The sequence below is a fragment of the Apteryx mantelli genome, chromosome 5, assembly GCF_036417845.1.
Source record: "Apteryx mantelli isolate bAptMan1 chromosome 5, bAptMan1.hap1, whole genome shotgun sequence".
Taxonomy (NCBI): Eukaryota; Metazoa; Chordata; class Aves; order Apterygiformes; family Apterygidae; genus Apteryx; species Apteryx mantelli.
The window spans coordinates 20,062,056-20,087,524 of record NC_089982.1 but is presented as its reverse complement, the minus strand read 5'-3'; the positions used below and the strand labels follow the sequence as shown (position 1 = coordinate 20,087,524).

Below are 25,469 nucleotides of genomic sequence, written 5' to 3'. Positions count from 1 at the left end.
GGCACAAGACCTCTTTTGCCTAGTAGTGTAAACCATTGCAAGGTTTAAATTACCCATTTTGTTACTGATTACCACTTTATTGTGGCCTCTGGTCCTGACTTTAATTGAACCTGATCAAACAGCATGCTTTTTTGTTTTTATTATTAAAATTTCTCCTTGGTTTTCAGTTGAATATTGTTTTGTGTTCTTTGAGTTTTGTACTTCAGTTTTTGTTTCTTGCTTGTGAGAAGTTGATCTTCAGAATTATTTTTACACTATTTATGATTTATTTTCATAATGTAAAAAAGTGTGTAATTATTAAAATATTAATCCAACTACTGATGCTGATTTGCATAGTTATAAAATTCTCAGTGCTGGTGCAAAAAAAACTTCTAGTCTGTCTGGACTGGAAAAACTATGTGTTGTGTTGTGCTAATTTCTAGCTTGAAATCTAGTGCAGATCACGTCAGTTGGTATCCACATTAGCACTCCTCAGTTAGGAAGGGTCATGAAACAAAATCAGGGCACTTGCAGCATGTTCCCTCTTCCTACAGCGCACAATAAAAAAAAATCACTCTTCCTATTCTTAATATGCCTTTCCCCTTCAGAGTCAAGTCTGTTCTGCCACCTTTTCTAAACATATAGCACAAATTACAGGGGCCCACAAAAGCTAAGAAAGAAAAAGTAGAAGCATTCTCACAGCGCTTAGAGCCTCCCCTCACCCTAGAAAGGCTGCAAGGATCTATATATTGAACAAAAGTTGAAACTGTTGCTAAGGCAAGTCTGCAGGCATCCTAGGATACAAAGACCTAAAGTTGAAAGGCACCAATCTACCATTTCTATAATACTAAAGCAGAAAAATAAACTATGTGAGAAATACAGATGTACACAGGCACAGTGTCATGAACAACAGTGTAAACTAGAGAACGTAAAGGTTTGTTACCACAAATCAGTTTTGTTTAAAAACAAAATATGGAACATAATAATTACTACAAAACAGTATATTTTCAAGCACCCCATTTTAAGCAGACATTTATGCAGGAGTCTTCTTGAGCAAAGAACATTTTGGGGAAAATCAAAATATTGGGCAGCAGTGGTAGCCTATTCAAAGCATTAGTTAAATGTTTGGGTTTTCTAAATCCCAAGATATTTCTGACAAACAAAAATGTCCCCATTTTTCTCCCCTCTTTCACTTCAAAATAGCATGTATTCACAGGCTAAAAGAGTCAATGAGCACAATGGGGTTCTGACCTCTACTCTTAACTCCTGGTAATCTCTAAAAAGGCATGCTAATCTAGTCATGTTTTAGACTTTAGGAGGAGTAAAAATATCTTTGTTCCAAATCACAGATGAGGTACTTACAGCACAGAGCTTAAATATCTTGCCGAGTGTCCCAGAGGAAATGTACTGCAAAGCTGGGAACAGACTGCTGCTATGCTGTGCTGCTGCCTCTCCGGCAGCTGAGGGCCACGAGAGTTGTGCTGTGCACACAAGGCAGTTGTGATCACTTGGCAACAATAAAAACACGTAGTACTCATGTTTGCTGCCGTAACTCTTGGCTGTTTCTGTTCCAGCTTCCCCGGTTCTCCTTGCGTAGAGGGAGGAAGGGGTCTGGATACTGCTGCAGCTGTACTGTCAAGAAACAAAAAAAGTCTGTTTTATGTTTTTTTTTTTTTTTTTAATAAGCACACCCTGTCACTTTTTTTTTTGGTGCCTTTTGCTGTAACTAGCTAAAGCATGCTAAATTGGAGCTCTAGTAGTAACTGTTCCCGAGACTACACCTCACCTTAAATAAACCAACCCATGAATCCGCAATTCCTAGCAAGCAAAGGAATTATCACTACGTGAAAGACGACATGCAAGAAGTGATTCTGCTTTGATAAGTGAGATGCATCTTTTCAGGGGCCAGGTGGGGAACCGCCTCCTCGAACTCAGGGTTGGGCCCTGTCGAACTCCCGTGCGGTTCTGGGCCTGCCTCGTCCTTCTGGCACTGCTGCACCTGCTGTAGAGATACTGTAGCTACAGTGTATAGCTGCAGTCTTTCCAGGGCTGTATTCTTTCAGAACGCTTCCCAAAACAAACCTGTCTTCACCAATGCGACTTTTGCCTACTGTAGCTTTGTTGGCATCAGGTCAGCCCCTTCGGACCATTTCCACCCTGTCCTAGAGTTGCTCTGTTACTAACCATGACACCATACGCATGCTGCCTGCAATACACAGTTTTTGGTGGTTTCATTCTTGGTCTATTAACAAACAGGGAGCTCCATCTGCTGCTAGAGCTTACTGTCAGTCATTTTTTTTTCCCATTCAGTAACTTTTCTCTCTCCCAGTTATTTTTTCAATAGCACATGCCCTCAAAAGCCAAATCTCAGATAACCAATATACTATATATATAGGCTTCATGTCCCACCACACTGATGTTTACCCTGACTTGACTTTCCTCGGGAGTTCCTGAAGCACACACAGGAATGCACATGAAATACCTGCCACTTTACTCCTCCTTACCTTTTTTTTTTTTTTTAAATGGAGCTTTTAATTATTATTATTAATTATTATTTTAATTAAATAGTTAAGGTCACCACACATCTCCAGCTCTTAGCTTTGTGGTCCTACTACCCTCTGCTAATCCTTACCCATTTGTAACAAGGATTGTACAGAAGTCAGAAGAATACAGCAGTATTTATGTACTCATCTCATACAGCTTCATCTAGTTGTTCAGTTATAATAACCATATACAAATTAAAAAGCAAAAACAAAACAAGCCTCTGACAAGACATTCACGTTACAGCTGGTAACAACCACACCCAAATAAATATTAAAAAAAAAAAAAAAAAAAAAACACCCAACAAACAAGCAGTGCCAAAGCATTTAAGTCATGTTCCCACAAGCACCACTTCTCTGTCTTCCCACTGTTACTAAGTTGTTGCCTCCGTTTTCTTGACTTCTGATAATTTCCAGACTTGAGTGCTAATACCACATTCTCCTCTCCCTTCTGGCTGCAGTAGAAAAATACGCTGCTTTTACATGGCCACAGTCTCAAAACTTGGAGCTCTATATGGAATACAGTCCAGGAAAATATTGTGTACAACCTATTCTGAGTGCTGACAGTATGGTGTCACTATAGCTAGACTCAAGGCGCTTTACTTTGCGCTTGAGGTCAAAGGTGGTCACAGCTCCTATCGCATCAGATAAGACTTAGTTTTTTGTTTTAACGTGCTTGCCTACAGCAAAACAATGTTCAATAAATAATAGCCTCATTATTTTTGTATTTACAGACTACAGCTTGACTGAGTTTTTCCAGGTGCCCGTGCCTAAACTGAGCAATCATGGGCTCCTACTGGCAGTGCCCTGTGTCTGCTTCCCCCAGAACTAAAATGTCCCTGGCAACTTTTTGCAAACTTTTAGCGCTTACCTCTGAGGCATATTATGATTGTTTTGAAGTAACTGAGTCGGGTTGGGATAAACCTGACAAAAACAAATTTGGCAACAAAAATGCATATACTAAAAAAAAAACCACCCCACAAACACACACAAATCTCACTATAACAACAATTAGCTTGTGGCAAAAAAAAAAAAAAAAGGTGTGTATATAATAAATCAGCCATTTAAAAAGCTGGAAATGCAAACACTGTAGGCGCAATCAGCACTGACCTGATTCTCTACAAAAATTATTCAGGACCCAGCAAGTGTGCAAACAGCCCTGGAAGGCACTGCTGCCACGAAGCTCATTAAGTAACGTACTCTTGCTCTTTCTGCCTCCTCCTCCTCAGCCTGTTTGTCCCAGTTAACGAACGCTGCGCGGCCAGAGCGGCATTATGCAATTGCCTGACTCAGGGGCCTGGTGGACTGATCACTGCAGCAACTCACAGGCAACTGCATCCGTCCAGTGCCACCGCAGGGCCCACCAGAAGCACGAATCCAATTCCTACGGGCCTGGCACAGGATGTGCACCACCCTCAGAGCCAAAAATGAAAGAGGAGCTTTCTATAGCAAACACCAAGCAGCTGGCTGTCCCTGCAAAGGAGCAGGTGGGTGCGGAATGTCTGTCTTTACCTTTCTGTACTGAAACACATCTTCACAGCAGAGCATTTTCCATTGACCAGCTGTAATGGGTTCGCTTCTCAGGATGCACTGGCAATACATTATTTTTTCGAGGTACACACACACTCCTTAAACGTTAAATAAGGAGAGGAAGACACCTTACTTGAATACTTTGAATTGCTCTTAGAAACATTTAGCTCTTGTCATCATATAGGGAGCCAGACTGCTGGTTGCTGGTACCCTGCTAGGACCAAGCACTCAAACAAGGAAAAACAAAAGCAATTAAAATGCTCAAAAAGCAAACAGAGTAGAATGGAGAAAAGAGTATGGTTAATTAAGAAACAAAAAAAAACCCTATTTTAATAATTCTCTATATTCTGAGAAATAGCTGCTAGTACTTACTCCATGGTGTTACATGGGCATGTGAGAGGAGAGGGAAAGGTCTTACAATACCAAGTGAAAAAGTGCTGCAAAGCCTGTGTATCAGGCAGCTATAATCTCCTACAGTCTTTTCTCAGCTATCAGGGGAAAGAGACCTCATCTGCTCTGTACACTAACTTGGCAAGCTTTTCCTGCTGATTACATCAAAAGAGCGTTCACGAATCATGAGTCAAAAGGGAGGGGTGTCCTCTTGGCTGCTAGTATCTTTCCATGGCTATGAAGGGATGGAGAAGCAATCCACTTTCTAACAAGCTATTTCACACACCAGCCTGAGCTTTCCCGATAAAGTTTGGTATCTCTTCAAGCAACTGCTAGCGTAACTGTGAACGAGCTTTCATTTGCTAAATCCTGGAACAGAAAACCCTGATGTTAGCTGGGTTGGCTACTGATACACCTTTGTGCTGCCTGGCAAAAGGAGTAAAAGCACTGTAGCTTACATGTCTTTTACAGCAGTCCGTGGCCTGGGTCTCTGAGAGAGCAAGAATCGGCAGGACAGTATAAGCTGCAGAAATCTTTCAGCATTAATATTTCCAGCAGTCACTGGGTGAAGGATGAGGATGTGCTCTTTACCAACAGAGGGCAGACATGCACAGAGTGGAACAAAAATCATTTGTCCTTAAATGCCTTCAGATTCATTCACAGACTTGCATGCAGTGATTTACCAGGGAAACGATGTCTGGGCTCTAGTTTTTCCTTACAACACTTTTGTGAAGGGGTTGCAATTAGATCCAGTACATAATGTACAATACGACCCCAACTGACGGCTTTGGGAACCCCCTCACGTTTCGTATGTCCCTGCCTTCTACCTGGACAAAGCTTGGAAGACAGGCAGCCCCCGATTCAGCTGGGACATGGGGGGTTGGCTGCTCATGGTACTGCAAATGCTGCAAGTGCTGGAGCTTACATGTCTGTTACGCTAGCTGGTGAGCTGAGGTTTCTGATGAAGCAGGAATGCAGGAACATGCAAGCTGCAAAGCTTCAAAATTAACATTGTCTGAAGAACACAAGGCTCAAGAATATGCCTGCAGAAAAAGAAATGCTGGTGCTATAGGCTAGAAAAGCAGAAAGAAAGGTGGTTTTTCTGGCAGAGATATAAAATATATATAAAAATCAAGAACTGCGTTTCCTCATCTGCAAAAAGGAGGATGACTTACTGGCTACCAGTCTAGAAAAGACAGTACCACCAACACTTGGCATCACCTAATTTAAATACCTCTCTGAAAAGTCTTCCAAATACAGCATTGCAGGTGGCACAGCCTGGCACGGATGCAGTAGCAGGGACATGGGGCGCAGGTTTCGCTGCTGTCTGCCCTCGCGGCTCAAGGACCAGCCTCCAGACGGACGAGTGGGCGCACGCATGGTGGAGGGAAAGGAAAGCCGAGGCGTGCCCCCAGCTGTTTCACTTGACATTTTGAAATGAGATGCATATCAAAGTGAAAATCAGCCATTCTTCCTAAAGAAATTGTGCCCTCCTTTTCTCATGATCTTTAATGCCCACTGACATGGTTATCAAGTGTAACCATTACGAAATACCACATTGAAGCAAATGTGGCCAATTCTACCTCAGTACTTTAATTTGAAAGGCATCCAAGTGTTAGGCTGCACTAGAACATCTGAGGCTACACTAGAAAGGATGCACCAGCACATCACAGCAGTCGAGCTCTTACTTCAAAGGTTAGAGCCTTATTCTACTTACATGTATAAAAACACAGCAAAAAATAGCTCTTACTAATTTGCTGTGCCTTGCAGGAAATAAGGATATTGACTTTATATCTCACCCTGTACTTATGAACAGATTCTGGGAGATTAGTAGCTGAACTGAGAAGGTCCTTGAATTGTGACCCTATTTTTGATTAAATTAACCATTTGGAGTCCCCCAAGATGATGTCTATAGCAGAAGTGATTTGAAAACCAGAATGAATGATGAAACGAGAGCAATAGCAGGCACAGAGCAGCAGCCTATCTGAGACGCATGGCTATTTTGCTTTCCTACATTCCCCACACAGTAAGAAATTTTGAGTAGAATTCAACAAGTAGTTCGTTGCTCTGCAACTTTATGCTATTTTGCTGTTATACAGTTATTCCTAGAAAATCTTAACCAAAACCCTGAGGAGCCCAGCCCGTGGCTCCGGCGCCGTGTGATAACCATCCGGGCAGAATGACTCCAGGCGGGCGCGCAGCGGCGCTTATCAGCAACCCCTCGCTACGCCTCGCATAAACCCAAAGAAAACCGTGCGGGGCGGAGGCGGCACGAGGGCCGGGAGGGAGGGAGGGAGGGAGGGAGGGAGGAGGGGTTTGGGCGCAAGCTTAAAAAGGCGGCGGGGCGGTGCGGCTCAGCCCGGACGGCAGGATGGGGGAGCCCTACAGCAAGGCAGAGACCCTCGCGCTGCGGAGGAAGCACATCGGGTAGGGGCGGCCCCGGACGGGCTGCGCTGCGGGGCCGGGCAAGGGCTGCGGCTGCCGGGGCGCCCCGTGGGGCCACCTGGCTTCGCTGCCATCCGCGGGGGACCCAGGCACAAAGTGCACACTTTTGTGTGTCTGTGTGTATATAAAATGTCACCTTTGCAAAGACCAGCAAGCTCTTCTGAAGGAGCGTATGGCCCCCATGGAGACGACAGTACCCAGTAGGACCCGCATGGCACAAACTGGAAATTTTGGCTAAGGGTATAAGTGCAAATAACTGTTTTTTCCATAGAGGTTCAAATCAGAATTGCATTTGACAAGTAAGTCATCAAGCTTCAAAGCAGAAGCAGCCCGAGCGCACACCCGTGGCACTCGCAGCGCTGAGGCGGTGGCTGCGAGCAGCCCCTCGCCCACCACCCCGAGTCAGGGACCGCGACAGCACCTCGCTCACCTTGGAAGCGGGGACGGGTCTGACACGTCTTGGTGGGGCTCTGGGGAATTAAGCGCTCCTCAGCCAATCCCTGAATGCTAAACCACCACAGTATCTTCTGTTTCTGTTGCAAAGCAGCTTAGAGCGTCTGTAGGAAATTTGAGACATCCCAGGTAAGCAGCAAGTCCTCATGGTTGGTGACTGAGGGGGGGAAGAAAATAACAAGTTAGCTCTTTAGTTTGGCATTCTGATAGCTAAATCTTTGGGCCACTACTAATTCCTGGGGAGGAAAATGCAGTCATTTAAACACAGCACATAAAAAGCTACTTCACTTTTTTAATAGCGGTGATAGCGGATCAAAGACAGAATATGGTATCTGGACATACTTTTTTTAAATGCTACTGCACAGTTAGTTTGTGAGGAAACTGAATGCTCTTGAAAAATATACCTTTGTGTTATATGAAGCTCAGGAAATTTCTTGAACAAGGATAATTGGGGGAAACACAGGAAGGTGCAATTCTGATCTGAACAATGGTCCTGGTTATACATATATCTGATCCCTCCTTACTGCAACGTTATTTCCTCCAGAAGGGGCAATTCTAATTCCTACTTCAGTAGGTGTTGCCAAGTGAAAAATAAGTCCAGAATGTTAAAGTGAATGCTGGCTGTTTGCAAGTTATACCCTAAATATGTAGGCTATATAGAAAGCTAACTAAAGATTCATAAAAATCAACGGCTTCATAAAACACGCATATTAAGTTATGTTTTGGGGCCAGCTGTATGTTAAGGGAATCTTGCCTGGCAAGGATGACAGAACTGGGCTGTGTTGGGCACGCAACAAGGAGCTCTCACGGAAAGGACTGACACCTACTAGAAGGGAAAACTGTAGTCAAGAAGTGACCCTTGAGGATGATGCGCGCTGCTTTTAAAGTGCAGTAGAGGAGTTGTCAAAGATGTCAGAGAAGATCTGTGCAACAGGGCTAGAAACTGTGAGAGAACGTAAATGACTTCACTTTCTGTGAGTCACATTTAGGCTCAATAGTTCACAGTCTCAATATACCATACAACATGGCTGCAATACCAGCACTGTTTAAGTTACTTGGAAACAACTATGTTTATCTGAAGCCACATAAACATTGCAAAAAGTTTGGAACTCTTTCCTTCTGCTCAGTAACATCATTCAACATATCAGTATAGCTGGAATGTTCTCGGGGGGGGGGAGGGGAGAGAAAAAAAAAGAACAAAAAGAAAAAAAGCAAAAAAAAGAGCACGTTTAAAAGGTATTTTGGATAATTCTGTGTTAGAAGCCAGTGATATTTAAATGCTTATAAAAACTACTTTTAAAGACTTTATCCATACAGGCTGAGAAACAGAGATTTTAGAACCTGCTCAGCACCTCTGAAAATTAATCCTGCAATGCATTAGTGTTTTGATCTTGAATGTGACCTCTATACAGTACAGTCACCCATTGCGTAATAAATTTTTGGCTATAGCATAAAACAATTCTTAACCGCTTAGTTCTATTCCCAGAGAGCTAATTGACTATACATGTTCATGAGACATGTAAACAAACAGAACTACATCCTAGAAACACAGACGGACGTATAAGGCCATGGAATGGCTTGCATTTGCCATGCTCCTGTGAAGCCACTTACAAGACGGAATTAGGATTTGAAAATGCCCTTATCAAAGACCTACTTCTGTTCCTACTGCGGGTGGTGGGCAACATTTTTTATCTCAGTGGCAGCCCCACTTGCCCAGCTTCTAAACTACTCACAAGCTCTTTGCAGAGAGAGGCAGTCATCTCCAGAGCTGCAAAAGATCAACCCTCTCAACACTCAAAGGAGGAGGGAACCACACAGAAAACTAAAACAGTGTTGTTCTATACATTTTTTAGGCCTTCCTGCAAAGTTTTCTTTGCCAAGGACCCTCTGAAGATAGTGCGTGCTCAGGGCCAGTATATGTTTGATGAGAACGGAGAAAAATACTTAGACTGTATCAACAACGTTGCACACGGTAAGCAGTTTAACTTGTAAGACTGCTTCTGTTGCTGGTGTTTACTTCATTTCTAATAGGAATCATAAGACACTTCTTCCAAGTGCTGATGCTATGTTCACAACGCTTCTCTGAACCTCGTTGTGCGGCTCAGTAACTGACTGTTTGCTAGTAATAATTAATCATTTTCTTCTTTAGTTGGCCACAGTCATCCGTATGTGATAAAGGCTGCCACAAAACAGATGGAACTGCTCAATACAAATTCCCGGTTCCTGCACGACAACCTTGTGCAGTACGCTCAGCGTCTCACAGCCACCCTGCCAGAGAAGCTCTCAGTTTGCTATTTTGTTAACTCTGGGTATGTCTGAATATTTATTTTTTTCATTATGACTATTTTGTTCCTGTTTAAGATGTACACTCAGAAAAGCTTCGTCTAAATCTTAAATTCAGTAAAGTAGGACTTAGTAAAAGCAACAAAAATATTTCCCGTACTGATTAAAGGATCCTTTGTATTTGCAGCTGTCATGTTTAGTATGATGACTCAATATAAGAGAACAAAAACATGAAGCTGGTCTGCTGCATGTTATGCAAAAAAGGGGGGAAAAAAGTAAATTAGACCCTGCAAATTGGTGAATACTACGTGTAAACTGACATATGCCCTTTGAAGGCAGGAGTGTTCCTTTAGTCTGCGATCACTTACTTTGCCAAAGCAGGTAAAATGCAGGAACCTGAGAACAGAGGGGCTGCTACGAGTCAGGTTTAAAATCTGGTTCTTGGTATTGGGAGCAGGTTCATGCCTCCTGCTTCCTGAGGGTGCAAGCGCTGAGGAGACTCCAGCCCACACGGAGGGTGGGAAACACCGCTGCTACAGGCTGGGGTTTCGCAGTCACGTTGTTCTCTCAGCTGCTGGCTGCTCTCTGAAGTGGTCTCGTTTGTACCAAGGGGAGGTAAATATCGACAAGTAAACAGGGGGAGGGAAATAAAGCATCTCTTTGTTCACTGTTTATACAAAGCACTGGTTTTACTCCCTCTCTACAGGGCATTACACAGTCTCAACCTTAGCCTTCTAATCTGTATAGTTAGAGAGCCTGCTGTGTTGGTTGGTTATATCCATGCCTCTTCTGTGTTAGAATAAAAGTTTTATAGTAAGAGCTTGCTCACTTTTTTGTGGATGTACAGTCCTCTAGTATCTGTTGTTATGCAGGTCTGAAGCAAATGATCTTGCTTTGCGACTGGCTCGGCAGTACCGTGGGCATCAAGATGTGATCACCCTTGAAAAGTAAGTATATAGGACAGCTTACGTGAGCACAGCAAGTCACTGCTGCAATTTCTTCAAAAGGGCAAAGGTGGCTTTGCGGCAAGCCGCCTGCTGTTTGTACTGTACAGCCCACGGAAAGGAAAGCTTCGTTGCTTTCCTACTAGAACAGGTCAGGAAACAGTGTTCCTATTCCACATTTGGCTAAACACAAGTTTTGAAGACTTCTGAAAAATGGGGATTGTCAGTCACCCCAGCAGGCCAGTCACCTGCTACACAGCATTTCCCACAGAGACGCCCAAAGTAATTTAGGCCAGGGACCCGAGTGTTACATTCAGTCACATGGCAGTGAGTGGTCTAGCCACTGCACTGTTCTGGAAACAGGCTTTCTGCCTGGCTCTCTCTGCTAGAAATGTTTCTTTTTGTGCAAATACATATGTATACAGTGGTCTAGAAGAGAGATTCTGTAGCTCTGCAGTAGTGCTGATCACCTGCTGCACCAGCGTTCAGCTCTTCTCCAATGAAGACATAAATATGCAGGCAAAACAAAGCAGTTCCAAAATCAGGAGAAACAGCTGTCAGCCATGGGGAGGGCTGTCAACCAAGCCTCCAGGTTTCCCTATTCTGGAGGCTGCCGTTACACTGGTTACACTGGTGCAGGGCTGGATCTTTTTCTCACGTTGGGATCACACATTCCAGGTAGAGCAACTGCAAGACCACGAGTCTCTACCTGAGCGGCACAAAGCTCACTGGATTCAGCCACAGTTGGATCCCCGTTAGCCCTCCTTGACGCACGTGGCAGCAAGCTTTGGGGCCGCTGACAGTAGCTGCAGCCAGGAGAAACTGATGACAGAGCTGGCTCAGTCATTTTGTCTAATTGCAAAGTCTTGTTTTCCTGAACATCACAAGTATTTCTTCACCCAAGTTCCAAGGCTCTGGAGACTTTTGTTACAGCTACAGTCCCAGCCACAGTGGGCTTTCTGGCCTTCCTTTGTGACCTCTGACAGATTTTATTGACTGAATAATAGAAAGCTGTAAAGAAGAAAAAGGAAGGCAAAAATATTTTCTCTACCCCTACGTGTGTGTTACTATAAGATTGTGACATGCCTTTGCTTTGGGTTGAGGTTTCCTTTGCTTCAAGATTATGGTTGAATGAAAGTGTTTATTCCCTCAATGCATAGAGTTTAAAGGTTGCATTTCCTCATTTCTTGTGTTTAACTGGTAAGGTTGCTATGGGTACCAGAGGTCGGGCAATCCAGGGGACATCATCTCGCTCTGTCCCCATCCTGGCACCTGATCGCATGCAAGGAAAAATCTGACTCCTGTTTCCAGCCTTGCTACTGAATTAAAGTCAGCAGCAAATTTCACATTGCCTTTGGGAGAAGGACTGAGTGAATTAAAACAAATCCCTTCACAAACAGTGCCACTGTATTGCAGATACAGTCTCTTATGCTGGATTATTTATGGACACAGTTGTAAATTTAGCTCTTCCATAAATTTGGTGAAAAGTGACTTTGATATTTAACACTCACACAGTGCTTACCATGGCCACGTTACATCTCTGATTGACATCAGTCCCTATAAATTTAATCAGCTGGAAAAGGACAGCAAGAAGGAGTTTGTGCATGTGGTAAGTGTGTTTTTTTGCCTTTTGTCATTGTTATGCTTGTTATGCACCAATTACCAACTTCTGGTGTAAATGTACTTTCATTCTGTTTTGTTAATTGTCAGAATACATACTCTTGACCATTTATCAGTGGATTAAATACAGCAAAATTGTTTGCTTTTGGATTTCTAAAAGGGAATTCTTTAGCTATGAGGCTGAATTCCTGCACAGTGCTACACGGTTCCCAAGTCATTGCACTGTATAGTTGCTCAGTTTGAAAAAAAATATAGCCAATATCTGTTGTGTTAATTAGGCTACAGAAATGCAGGACTTTTGAATCTACTTCCAAAGACTGTAAAGACAGAGCCCACATATGCACACAGACCAGGGTATAGAGCTTATAGGTATCCAATTCATCAGCCTAATCTTCTTGCATATCTTATGGAGACAAAAAGCATTCTCAGCCCAGAGTAATACACAGGACTACATGCAGTCCTTTCCCATCTAGATCTCTTTGTATACTCCCAGAATAGCCACCTTTCTGTAATTTTTCCTTTCCTTTATCTGCTGAACCTCTCCCAACACCATTTACCAGTTGCAGAAATGGATCTTTCTGCAAGAACCTCAAATAAGATCATGGATGAGGACTTGGTATTACAACTTGGGGGAGAGGAGGGAGGGTCTTGAAAAGGTAGATGAGGCAGATGGCTCTTTCAGTAGTTGTGGCCTGTAATGCTGAACACATCACAGGGCTGGGTTCAAGTTTAAGATCCTATAAATATTTTTTGCAGTTCCATGTAGAAACTGAGAATGTGCTAACTCTATTATGTATCTGTGTGGAAAGACAGAACTATGTCCTCTTCCAAAAACAGAGGAATATAAAAGAAACAGAAAGTAAATGTTTTGCAGAAGCCTAGGCTTCTTTTTAGAAGTCTGGTCTTTTCAGGCTCCCTCTCCAGACATCTACAGAGGAAAATATAGAGAAGACCACCCAGATCCAGCAAGTGCTTATGCTGAAGAGGTGAAAAAGATTATTGAAGAAACACAGAAGAACGGACGCAAGGTATGTGTTTTGTGCTCTAGAAATGCTGAAACTTCATCTATTAAGGATAGCATAAGGGGCATGAAACAGGAGACAAAGGTCATGTTTCTCTATGCTTAGTTTACCTTGCTTTCCCCTTCCTCTCATTTTTCTGTGATGGATTCTATGTTCAAAATGTGCCATTTTTCTACCTGATGCTCTTATCATAATTTTTCTAGGCATCAATGAAAATGGTAAGACAGGATTGATAATACAGTTGTAAATGAGCAGATAAAACCAAACCAGTTTACTTCCTTATTCTAGATTTTGAATCAGGAGATTGTAAATATTTTATAGCACAGGCAAGTTTGGAAGTCAGCTAAGAAACTACAGCAAAAGTTCTAGCAATGACATATAAAAGGATCCAGCACATGGAAAAAGTATGCTAGATAAAATCTTGATACTAAATTTCTCATTCTATTTACTTAAGACAACTTCAGAGTCATCTAAAAAGGATGTACCTTTTAACCATATGCAAGATAATCTTGATAAAAAGCAGATACTTTCTAAACAGGTTTACTTAAAATGTGTGTTAATGTTCGGTAGGATGACACTAGCATTTTGAGACATGTAGGGCTTGTTTCAAAGCCCACTGAAGTCAGAGGAGACTTCAGTGGATATTGGGACATGTTCCCTTCTAGTCCAATGGACTTATATCACCCTTCTTTTAGATTCTTCATCAGCTTTTTTTATTCTCTACTAACGGATAGTTTTGTTTTTTCTTCCTCTGTTTCCTTTCTTTTGCATATTTCTTAGGTTTTGGTGGCATAGACCTGTGGCAGGACAAGTTGTGCTAAAGGCTAAGCCTCACATACTATGGGAAGCTTCGTACTCTTTGGCCGTAGCATGCCTCTTCAAATATAGTGTACGGTTCTTTACACGTTACTGCTCGGCCTTGTTTCCAGGAAGACTGCACCAGCCCAGAGACACCTGTTGATGCTCAGGGAGGGGTTCACAAGTGGTGTGGGATGCAATCCCTTAAATAGCAGACTTATGCTGACACTTCGGGGTAATATCGTATCTCTGCTGCATAGACATGTTGACAAGAAACAAAATTTTGATGTTCCAGTGTATTTGATCCGCTGCTCTTGCCCTTCCTGACTTGAAATAACTTTCTTTTTCATTCCTAGCAACTGGAATTATTTCACCTGTAGAATTTTTCTCCTCTTTTGTCAAGCGCCTCATGCTGACATTTTACTGGTTTAGTTGTTTGCATTAGGCAGGGGTGCCCAAAGCATAGCCTCAGGTCATCTTACAATTCAGGTTCTGTCCATCTCTTCCTGGCATTGTAGATTGACAATAAAGCTGATCACCACATATACTTATTACTGGAAAGCCTTGACATTAAGCAAGTTTTATTCACCTCTTGGGGAAAACGGCAAATACTGTTATGTGCCCCCTGTAAATTCAAATTTGTTAATAAATTTACAGAGATGCTAGGAGCCTGATCCAATATCCACTGTCACCAGTAAGCATCTTCAACAGCTGTAGGACCAGGACTTAACTAAGGTCCTTGTATTTCTATCAGGTTGCAAAGGTGGCCCTGGCTACTGCAAATTTGGGCACCCCAGATTAAAAGATAAGTAAATTCTCTAGCTATAGCTGTTCTCAAGCTGTCCAATCCATTGCGTGATTAAATTAAGGCATACTTTAAACATTTATTCCTAGACTGTTAGAAATTTGTGCAAAGGCCAAATAAATGAACACAGCTCTTACCTGAGTTTGTTTTTTGTAGATTGCTGCCTTCATAGCTGAATCCATGCAGAGCTGTGGAGGCCAAGTAATTCCACCTGTGGGCTACTTCCAGAAAGCAGCAGAGTACGTACATCTCTTCAAAACGGGCATAACTGGAAAATTAACCAAAGAAACAGGTTTTCACTATAGGTTTATCCAGTCAATTCAGCTATCACCCACTCTTATTCTTAGTTATCTGTGATTTCTTTTTACTTTTGAAGAGTAAGATTCCACTTCTATTTTTTATGGAAAATCACCTGACTAAAAATAAAATTATTTTTAGCTGGATAATTATCTTTCCTTTTCTATCTTTAATCCTCAGGCCATAAATTTGATGGAAGATGAAGTTGAACCATCAGAGAGGTAGCCCTGCAGTACCATTACAGTACCCCTATTTTGCATCAAAATATCAGATATTTTTTCTTAACATTTAGTGAACTAAATGTTCTATCAATTGAAATTTATAGCTATGTTTGGTAAGTTTCCAGTTATAGTTGCACGCTCCATCTCCATATTGTCACACTAAAAGCAAAACCATTGGCTTGAAATGGAGTCATTTAAACACAGTCATAAAAGTAGTTGTGGGTATTTGTCAGACTCTTTGGAATTAACTGTAGATTCATTCAGACCAGAGTAAGAGCCAGAACAATAAAAGACTCAAGTGCTACAGCAAAGGAAAACTGCAGTCCATCCACTTGTGACCCAGAGCTCAGAATATCCCTGAAAGCAGGGTCCTGGCAGCAGTCTTTGAGAGAAAAGAGGAAAAACCAACCTCTTTTAACACAGATTGATGGGACACATGCCTGGGGCTTTGGCCACATAAACAGCTTCTGAACACAGTTGTCAGGATTGCAGTATGGAAGTTTGGTACTGAAGTTGTGTTTCAGGAAACAAATTCTTTCCTTTTTTCCTAATTTGGTCTCATATCTGAGAATTTCTGTAGTATAAACTCCCTTGTTCTAAACTGGCTACTTGAGACCAGTTCTGCAGTTAGTCATTCGAACTATTCTATTTGTTTTCAGATACGTGCATGCGGCTGGTGGCGTATTCATAGCTGATGAGGTCCAAGTTGGCTTTGGAAGAGTGGGGAAACATTTCTGGGCTTTCCAACTGCAAGGTGAAGACTTTGTGCCTGACATTGTTACCATGGGAAAACCTATTGGCAATGGCCACCCTATGTCTTGTGTAGTCACAACAAGGGAAATTGCTGAAGCTTTTGGTGCCTCTGGATTGGAGTATTTTAATACAGTAAGTTTCTAGATTAAGGTTTGTCTCTTCTTTTCACTTTGGTCTACATTTGGTGGTTGTACAAGTTGTTCAGTTTATAGGGCTAGAGATAACGACAGTCTGCTAACATGTGCATCCATCTCTAGGTCCTGGTGGACCTCACAGTCCAGGTGTCACCTCACAAAACAGTGACCCTTTGAGCTGCATGCATACCATAAAGGAGCAGTTCTCTTCTTGTTTATTGAGTCTTCTTTCACCTACTGGGACTGAGCCTTCCTATCAGCTACCATGAATTCCCCCTGATTTGAATTAAAGAGCTATTTGGATCACTTCACCGATTACTCTTCACATGAGCAATTTGCCCACAGATGAAATCAGGAAAGCACGAGAGCCGCTTGAACACTTGAGCTGTGAAATCTTCAGCCTACCAAAACTCAAAGCTGAGGAACCAGGAGCTCTGCCATTTGGGCTTTGCTGCACTGCACAAAGCAGAGGGAACTGAGCTCCACACTGCCTTCCCTCACAAGCTGCTCAGCACAAAATCACCACCTCTTTAAGCTTTCCCCACTCATGCCAAGCAGGAGGGGGCAAGGGAAAACTACAAGGACAGACACAGATGAGTGTTTCTGATGGGCTTTGTGTTTTGTTTTCCTATTTGTCTTTGCTATCAGTTTGGAGGCAATCCAGTGTCTTGTGCTATTGGTATGGCTGTACTAGAAGTAATAGAAAAAGAAGATCTCCAAGGAAATGCTACTCGTGTAGGAAATTATCTCCTTGAATTGCTGACTGAACAAAAGCAGAAGCATCCCTTAGTGGGAGATATCAGGTAGGCGCCTTGTGGTGTTTCAATGTTTCAAGGAGAACGATAATTGTGATAGAAAAACCAGTCAGTTTGGGGTGGGGGGGACACAGAAGTATGTCATGATTATGCGCTCTTTTTGAAATTGGACTACCCAAAACTCATACTGTAAAAAAACTTTTTAGTAAAAGTTTCCATTCATCTAGTTAGTTAGGGTGTAAACCTAGCTACTAAACAGACTCTAGGGGGGGGGGGGGGGGGAAGATCCATCCACTTGCAATAGCTTGGTTGTCAGGATGCTCCTTGGGATGATGGAGATCTTGTTCAAATCTCTGGTCCACTTCATTTGGAGATGTTGCCATGGGTTTCCCTCAACTCAGGTTAGTACCATGATGACAGAGCTATGACTTGTTCTGGGTAAGCTTCCCCATCAACTAACAGTCACCATGAAAGATCATTAGCAACTGCACAAACTTCAGGTTCTTGTGGTTTTTTTGCCTTTTTTTAATTGTTCTTGATCATCTGTCTTCCACAGCTCCCTGGTTTGATGTTGGCAGGATAAGAGAGAAAGAAAAGCCTTCTGTCATTCTTAACTGGCCAAGTAACCTTAATGAGCCAGCTAAATTTATTTATCCAGAAATATCTGTTATCCCACTTGATCATCTGAAGTAATCAGTGCCAAAAGATGACAGAACAGAAAGTCTAGTCTCTTTCTGACTCCCCTCTTCGCCCCAGGAATGGAAATGCAGTTATTAGATCTATATTTGTAGCAGAAGGCTTGGATTACTGAAAGTGGATTTCAAATTTCTTTATCCTTCTCTGTACTCTAGGGGTGTTGGATTGTTTGTTGGAGTGGATCTGGTGAAGGATCAGCAAAAGAGAACACCAGCCACAGCTGAAGCCCTTCAACTTATTTACAAGTAATTTTTTTAAGACTTCCATAGCAGTTACTCATTAATTTCAGTTTATATTTGTGTAGTTTTTGATAATATAGTACTAGAAAAAGCAAAAAAGTTAAAACCTAACTGGCCTGAAGCATCTGACAGAACACAATATAATTTTGTACCTGTGTTTTACACAGCTGTTTACTTTTTCCACAGGCTGAAGGAACAGCAAATCCTTCTTAGTGCAGATGGACCCCACAGAAATATACTAAAATTTAAACCACCAATGTGTTTCACTATGGAAGATGCAAAACACGTAGTGGACAAAATTGATGTACTTCTCACAGGTATGTATGCTTTCCAGAGAATATTCCTCTTTGTTCATTTCCAAATGACACCTTAGAAACACCACCTACAGTACCATAATCTAGGCCATTACATGTAAGGAAAAATCAATTATGTTTTTTACTCCTTGTCTGAACTGTTGTATACTATTAGCATAAAGACTCCCCAAGCCTTTCCTAGATTGAATGCTCCCTATCTCCTGAGAAGATTTAAACAAATGGAGTTAGACTAGCAGCAAGCTGGTGGACATAGCCAGAATTCAGCTCTACAAGGTCTACCTAAACCCCTGTACCATGATTAAGCTTGCTAATTTCACTCTCTTCTCTAAACACCCACAAGCTACACAATCCTGGTGTATCAATCGCATTTCCTCAAAATAATGTTTTAGGAAGTATTCATTTTCTTGTATTATTCTACTGTGTAATAAATGCATAGCAAAAATAGTCAGTTAGATATTTTTGGACCTCAGTCAGCTGTTAAACAGACCATATACTTTCCCTGATCTTTTTTTTTTTTTTTTTTTTAAGAAATGGAAGTGGCAACTGGAATGAAGACAGGAAATGATGCATCTACAAATGCACAGTGCGAAAGAAAAGTATGTTTTGAGTTTTTTTGATATCTTAATCAAATAGGTGTTTGGCGAAGCAAGTATGAATGACTTCAGTAGAACATGTCTTCATTTTTGGTGGCATAAGTAGTTCTATGCATTGAAACGGAGATTACAATGTAATCTCTTAAAAGAAACCTGAGAGAATTGTGTTACTGGGGCAAATCTAAAAAGAGCTGAACAACAGAGATCTAAAACAAGAAACATCTTACAGACAAGCCCATGGCCCCAAGCCCATGGCAAACAAGATCAACCAGTCTCTGGACTGCACACACTTGTGAGCTAAGCAGGCCAGAATGATACTAGTTCTAGGTATGAAGTGCTACCGATGGGTGTTTGGCTTTCCAAGCAAGCCTTCAGCCTGGAAGGCCTCCAAGCTCGCAGACCGTTCCAAGGGTTTCGTTTCTCCTGTAGGTCTGTGAGTGCGAACGGCTGCCATGCATCCAAGCTAGGACTTATTAGGCTGCAGCACCACCTTTGGACAAATCATATATAATTTCTCACACCCTTAAAAATACATATCACCGCCTGTGTTTTCCAAAAGCTCGCTGAGCTGTCCTTTGGCAAGTTTTCCAGTGGTGCTGCAAATGGCAAGAAGGCAGTAGCTCAACTGCCCATGGAGGTAATAATTAAGGCAGAGATCCTATGGATTATTGACTCTCTAAATAATACTAGATTTGGGGTGCAAAACTCCTCTTACACACTGCTGCACACGCTCAGTTCAATTTCTTTCAAAGGTAAGAAGTTATGCCACTACAAGAAGGGAGTCAGGCAGAACCAAGTTTAATAGCAGCCCATTGAAAGAAATGCACGCACCTTCATTGACATCTCATTTGTGTTTCAGACAAATGAAGGGAATTCCCAACCAGAGTCTGTTAATGAAAGCATCAGCCATATCAATGGAGCTGCCTGCAGACAAGAAAATGGTTTTTATTCTGATAAACGCTCAGTGTCAAGTAAAAGACTACGAACATGAAGAGGAGAAGTTTCCTTCTTCAGTTTAAATTTGTTTCCTGTTTGCTATTGAGATGATGAGTGCAATAGTCCAAGTCCTATGATCTGTTTGAAGCCCAGTCCTACCTTTCTTAGGCTGGTTAAATTCCTATTAGCTTCATTAGGAGTTTAAAATACATTTTCAGACACATGACAAGTGGCCTGAAATCTAGATGTGACAGAATGGACATATGATACCTAATTTCAGTTCCTTGGTGCTGATCGAAGGCTTGACATAGGCACAAAAAACTCAGTGAAATCTGTGGATTTACCCATGTTACACAGAATCTGAACTACTGCTTAACCAACATGCAAGCACCTATTAATCTATTATGCTTAACATGCTGTTTTTAGAATATTTTAAATTTCAATATGTAATATTGAGATGTTAATTAATTCCCATGTTTTAATGGCTGAATTCACAAAACAATGCTTGAGAGAGAAATCATTATTATCTTCCAGTACGGCTTAGGTCCTATGGACCATATTCCCAGCCGATGCAAATTGGTGTAGCTTTGTTAATGTCAACGATGCTCTACCAAGAGTCTACCACTGTGTGTGTAGAGACACAATGTTTATGCAAGGCACCCTCACTTCGTGTTCAGAGAAAATGAAGAATTTGGATCATAATTTTCTATGGATAAAGCAACTTTTATAGATGACTATTTATATAGAGTAAGATTTTATGAATCTTTTTGAAAGTTTATATACTGAACCCTCTCACAGTTCACAAAATATGCAAGCAGAGTACACGTAATTTCAGATACACTGATTGAATTTAACCTGCAGGTCTTGAAAATGAGGTTCCCAGGGACAGGCCAGCTCACATTCCCATGACTTTTAGATGTTTTGAAAGTCAAAGGAACTAGTGCCTCATCCTTTCCTAACAGTGCTGCTACTTTTTGTCATTGGAGATGAAGAGTTGCCTAGTGGTTGCACGGGATCCTGATACATAATTGGCTATGCTAATTTGATAGACTACTAAAATGAGAGGACCACCGCATAGAATAGGCGTGCAACCACTTTGCAGCCACTACCTATCTGTGCTACAGACACCTTCGACTTCCTTGCTGCCTTGTTAGTGCTAAATTTCCATGAGAACACTCAAGCCCTGCTTTTCTTTCTTAACATGCACAACCCCGCTCTATGAAACACACTGAGGGTTTTACAAATGGTTTGTACTTCAGGGAAAAGACAAAAATATATCTCCTGTTTAATTTTCATATCCCAAGTTCTGCTCTTTTGTAATTGCTGCTATGGACTCTACTGATATGACTGAAAATTGAGCACCTTACCTAGCTTTGTATTTTCCACCATTTACTATATTAATATTGATGTTACCTGTGTAACTTCTTCCATCATCATCAAGCTGGCTTATTTTCTATTTCATGATTCTTTAATAATTCCCTCAAATAAATCTCTTGTAATTATGAAGTCCTCCACAAAGGTTTTTTTTTGTTTTTGTTTTAAGTTTATTCCTTATTAACACCCATTTGATGAGGAAAATAACTTTAGTTTTGGCCTGGGGTGCTCTCCATGCCAAAGCAGAACCGGCTATACTATGTAAGCAACTCTTACCCTCCAAGCTAGACATTACCTCAGCCGCCACAATTCAACTTCTTGTGCGGCCACGCTGTAAACTGGATTGGACCCCTGCTGACTCTTTACCAGAAAGGGCACCAGAATACAATTTCCAGAATAAAACTACACAAAGACCTAAATAAACCTAATTTGGAGGAGGAGGAGGATTTTCTTCGGACTAGACAATCCATTGAAAGACTAACCTACTACAATGAGCATACCAAAGGCATATTTCCATGGCACTTTAAACTGTTCTTAATTGAGGCTTTAATACATAGGTGCCTTAATATATCTCCCTACTGACACAGTTATGGACACACCTGCACACACACACACACATATATACATTTTATTAGCTCTAGCAGCTCTGCAATGGACTTGCAATTTAACCTACCCTGTGAAGTCCAGAGCAGGAGGAAAGCACCTATACTATGTGCTACTAAGATGCCAATCACCTTGTGCTCACTCACACCAAGGTGACCCCACCGGCGCCTTCTGCACCAGTCAACAGGTTTAGTAATAGCTGCAATCTCCCTTCACTGTAAAAAAGAGCCATCTAGCCCATTTCATTCCATTACTTCTGGAGAGCATCTGCTTTTCCCAAGTGCTACACTGCTTCCTGCAGTGGCATGCATCCAAAGGCTCAGCTTAGGTCACTCCTTGCGTGGACTATAGGCTACTTACATTATACCTCATCCAAGGCGTGCAGAACAAGCAGCACACAAGTCCCAGCTAGCAAATGCTTGTACAATTTATTGGGAGAATTAAGCTCAAAGGAACACAGCCCACCAATCTATAGTATGGCACTGACTGCTGTAGAAGGTCATTAATCTTTAATTTCCAAATGCATGCCCAAGAACTATATAAAAAAAAAAATCCAATTAGCCTAAATTTGGGGGAGGGGAAGATTGCAGCTTTATAATCACAAGAGGCCTGTGTCTCACCTCTGTCCTTCCTGTGTCTTGTTTCCCCACGTACATATTCCCTGAAAATAGCAGTTGCTCCAATCTGATAGTGTTTTGCACCCTAATTCTGCATCACAAGTCAGGAAGCTCCCTGCTTACTGGTTCTGCTAATTACGTGAAGTTACTTATATCAACTAAATCATCTATTTACATGAAACAAGAGAGGCCATCAGTTTTCTGCAAGGCTAATGAACAGACTCATGGAGGAGGCCTGAGCCTGCACAAGATAAGGAGCAGAAAGGAAGAGAGAGTGGGATGAGGGAAAAACACAACTCACTCTATCCCAAGACATCACACTCTGAAGCAATTTTTATCTTTGCTCACCGATTTTAGTTCATAATCATACTGGAAGCTGAATCAAATTAATTCTATTGCATTCTCCCAGTTTACCACCTTTTCACTTGTTTGTATATTGTATGTTTAAGACTTTTAAAGCAAACTGACTGGCTAGAACAAGGAAAAAAGAAAGGACAGTGCTTGCTGCAAACACTAATGAAAGAGCATTCTGAGAGTCTGAACCTACCAGCAGTTAATTCCACCACTGCAAAGCGAGCAGGATTGAGCCTGCACAGACTCGAAAAGCTGTGCCAGAAGGCACTGTTCTGGGGAGAAGAAACCGAATCAAAAGTTGTCATGTCAACACAACATCACTGAACTGCCAGGGAAATAGAGCACGTTTCCTGTCCACATCTGGGGAAAAAAGCCTCAGCACCATTACACATTACAACAGGAATACACTGAGTAGAAGAAGTATTAGAGAAAAATCAGGTCTGCATTGTTTACACAGCAAGAAAAGCTAAGTGTATCAACACGAAATCCAGATCACAGAGTTCTGACGGGTTTTGGTGGTTTAAATTGGAAGGAGGGGGTGCAGGAGACTCAAAGACCTGGTTAGTACAAATAGGGCCCATTTCATTCAGAGTCCCTTTACTCATTTTCTCCTCACCAAACAGTATGTGTGTGTGTCTGCGCCTGTGTGTTAGATTTTGTTTGCTGCTTTTTAGATTTATGTTTTTTCAGATATAATGTGTTATCATAAAATACATTCATAGTTTTCACAGATGTTTTAAGCTTGGTGGCTGCAGAGTAAAAGACAGCCCCAACGCAGCAAATTCCAGAGGGTGAAAAGTCCCCCCCACCTACTCAAAAAAAGCAAATTCTGATGATATCTGATGAAAAAAGGGGAGATGAATGAAGGTGACCAATAGACAAGCCTGAAACATATTTGTGTGTGTCATGTCACAATGTGCAAGGTGTTTCTGTTAAAAAAAGGGAATATCATAAAGTGGAAACACAATTTCAATTTGCAGGGGGTAAAAGCCTGAGTCAAATGTCTGAGTTGGCCTGGGACACCCTCATCTAAAACCACAGTGTTGAGCACGGAGGTGCAAAAAATAGTGCCTAGAGAAAAAGAAGCCAAAAACACCCCACAGAAAATTTTTCCTAGGTGGAGAAAGCTGTTTAAAAGTCTCTTGCAAAACAAGACAGAATTTGCATATGTGTCTTTTAATAAGTCCCCAGTGCTGCAAGTACTATAAGCTAAGAGCTGAAAAAACAAAAACTGTTAGAGAAGCTGCAATCAGTAATATAGCAGAGAAGGAAAAGTGAGGAATTTCATGGTATTTCAAAGAAAAAGTATTAGTTATACTATGTGGTTAAGTACTGCACGTATGCGTATTAGCATATTGTATATAGGTATGTTGAATCTACCTTGCTGGTTTTTTTCCTCCATTTAATGTAATAATTTAGAAAAACAACTCACTAATGCCTGCAAGCAGAGCAGAGTAGCTCATAGCAGCAGAAAGGCTAGTTTAGTTTTCAAGGTTTCTGGGTGATGACTTTGAGCAGGTGCTTTATTAGCATCCCTTTTCAATCTGAATCTGGACTGTGTTGCTGCCAGCCAAACTCTGGCAGAAGGATGATGCAAGGGAAGACAAGGCCAAATGAATGTTAGGATTTCCCTATCTCTCCTACTCATACACATTTTTATTTTCCCAGTTGAAATACTTGATTTTATTGGTGCCTACGGTTCAGCATAAAAGGCAGCAGATCCAGAACCAGAAAAGACAGTTTGTATTTCTGCATTTACCACTGACTCGTGATGCAACTGAACTTTGTCACGTTGTCTCTGTAGGCTTCCAATTCATGAAAAGCAGGTGATCTTACAAAGGCTATGAGAGAGAAGTCTACACAGAAGGACTGTTCATGTTGATGCTTCATAAGGAAACACAGCTGGGCCTAAATGAGGATCCTAGATACAAACCACCAGAAGATTAAAGCCTACACCGAGCTTCAGAGCTCAAAACCAATTTGTACTAAGTAAAACAGCCTCCTCTCCTTCACCTCTGCTCACTATTGCTCACTGCCACTCACATATGTTAGGTAAATGTGACTCCAGTATCACAACAACAATATGGAATGAGAAAAAAAACCTAAAGGAAGTGGAAGGAGAAGAACAAGAAGAAATGTGTTTCAGTGTGGCTCACTAAAGGTTGCCGAGAGTCTTTAATAATGGACAAGGAGTAAAGTCTTGTGATAGCATGAAAGCCTGGAAAAGGATTCCTAGCTTCAGCTTAGCTATTGATTTGTTACATGGCTCAGCAAGGGATTTTACATCTTTACTTCTCTACTTACTCCCACCTATAAAAGCACGTGTAATAGTCTCTGTAATGGTTAGTAAACGTTAATCACCTTATCAGAAGCAATCCCTTATTATACATGACTGTAAGTCACAAAGTACAGCTGGTTCAATTTACTTATTTGCAGTTACTTCATTATATTCCCTACTTGTTCATGGTGTCATCAGGAAATCAAGCCCAACTATGTGCAGTACAAAGTCAGAGAGTGATTACACTAGATACCACGAAGTAATGAGGAGACAGATACAGAACAACAGGGAAGCAAGCAGTCTGCCTAGCAACCTCCCAGTAATCCTACAGATCTGTAAATATGTTTTCAGCTGGCACAGAGCACTTCTTAAGTGAAAAGAAGGCTTTTGGTCTCTATTCCTTAGTTTCTTCATTCTAGTCACAAAATAAGGCAGGAAAGGAGTTCATCTGGAAAATGTGCTTCTCACATGCTCCACAGGCTTGCTCTTGAGAACA

The 25,469-nt window shown here is 41.6% G+C and overlaps 1 protein-coding gene across 1 annotated transcript; it reads left to right on the top strand.

Moving 5' to 3' along the window:
• Nucleotides 1-6,809: 6,809 nt before the first annotated feature.
• ETNPPL (ethanolamine-phosphate phospho-lyase) lies at nucleotides 6,810-21,244 on the top strand. The gene is made up of 13 exons (XM_067297089.1): nucleotides 6,810-6,866; nucleotides 9,191-9,309; nucleotides 9,487-9,646; nucleotides 10,493-10,567; nucleotides 12,080-12,173; nucleotides 13,096-13,212; nucleotides 14,966-15,048; nucleotides 15,987-16,212; nucleotides 16,863-17,017; nucleotides 17,821-17,910; nucleotides 18,091-18,221; nucleotides 18,747-18,814; nucleotides 19,671-21,244. The coding sequence occupies exons 1-13, from the start codon at nucleotides 6,811-6,813 to the stop codon at nucleotides 19,800-19,802; spliced, it is 1,506 nt and encodes a 501-aa protein (XP_067153190.1). The 5' UTR covers nucleotide 6,810; the 3' UTR covers nucleotides 19,803-21,244.
• Nucleotides 21,245-25,469: the final 4,225 nt, after the last annotated feature.

What these genes read in the sequence shown, in the direction of transcription:
- ETNPPL (XM_067297089.1), top strand. Translation starts at nt 6,811, where the DNA reads ATGGGGGAGCCCTACAGCAAGGCAGAGACCCTCGCGCTGCGGAGGAAG. An exon ending in TATCAACAACGTTGCACACG is followed by an intron (nt 9,310 to 9,486) that starts GTAAGCAGTTTA and finishes TTTCTTCTTTAG; the next exon opens with TTGGCCACAGTCATCCGTAT. An exon ending in TGCTATTTTGTTAACTCTGG is followed by an intron (nt 9,647 to 10,492) that starts GTATGTCTGAAT and finishes GTTGTTATGCAG; the next exon opens with GTCTGAAGCAAATGATCTTG.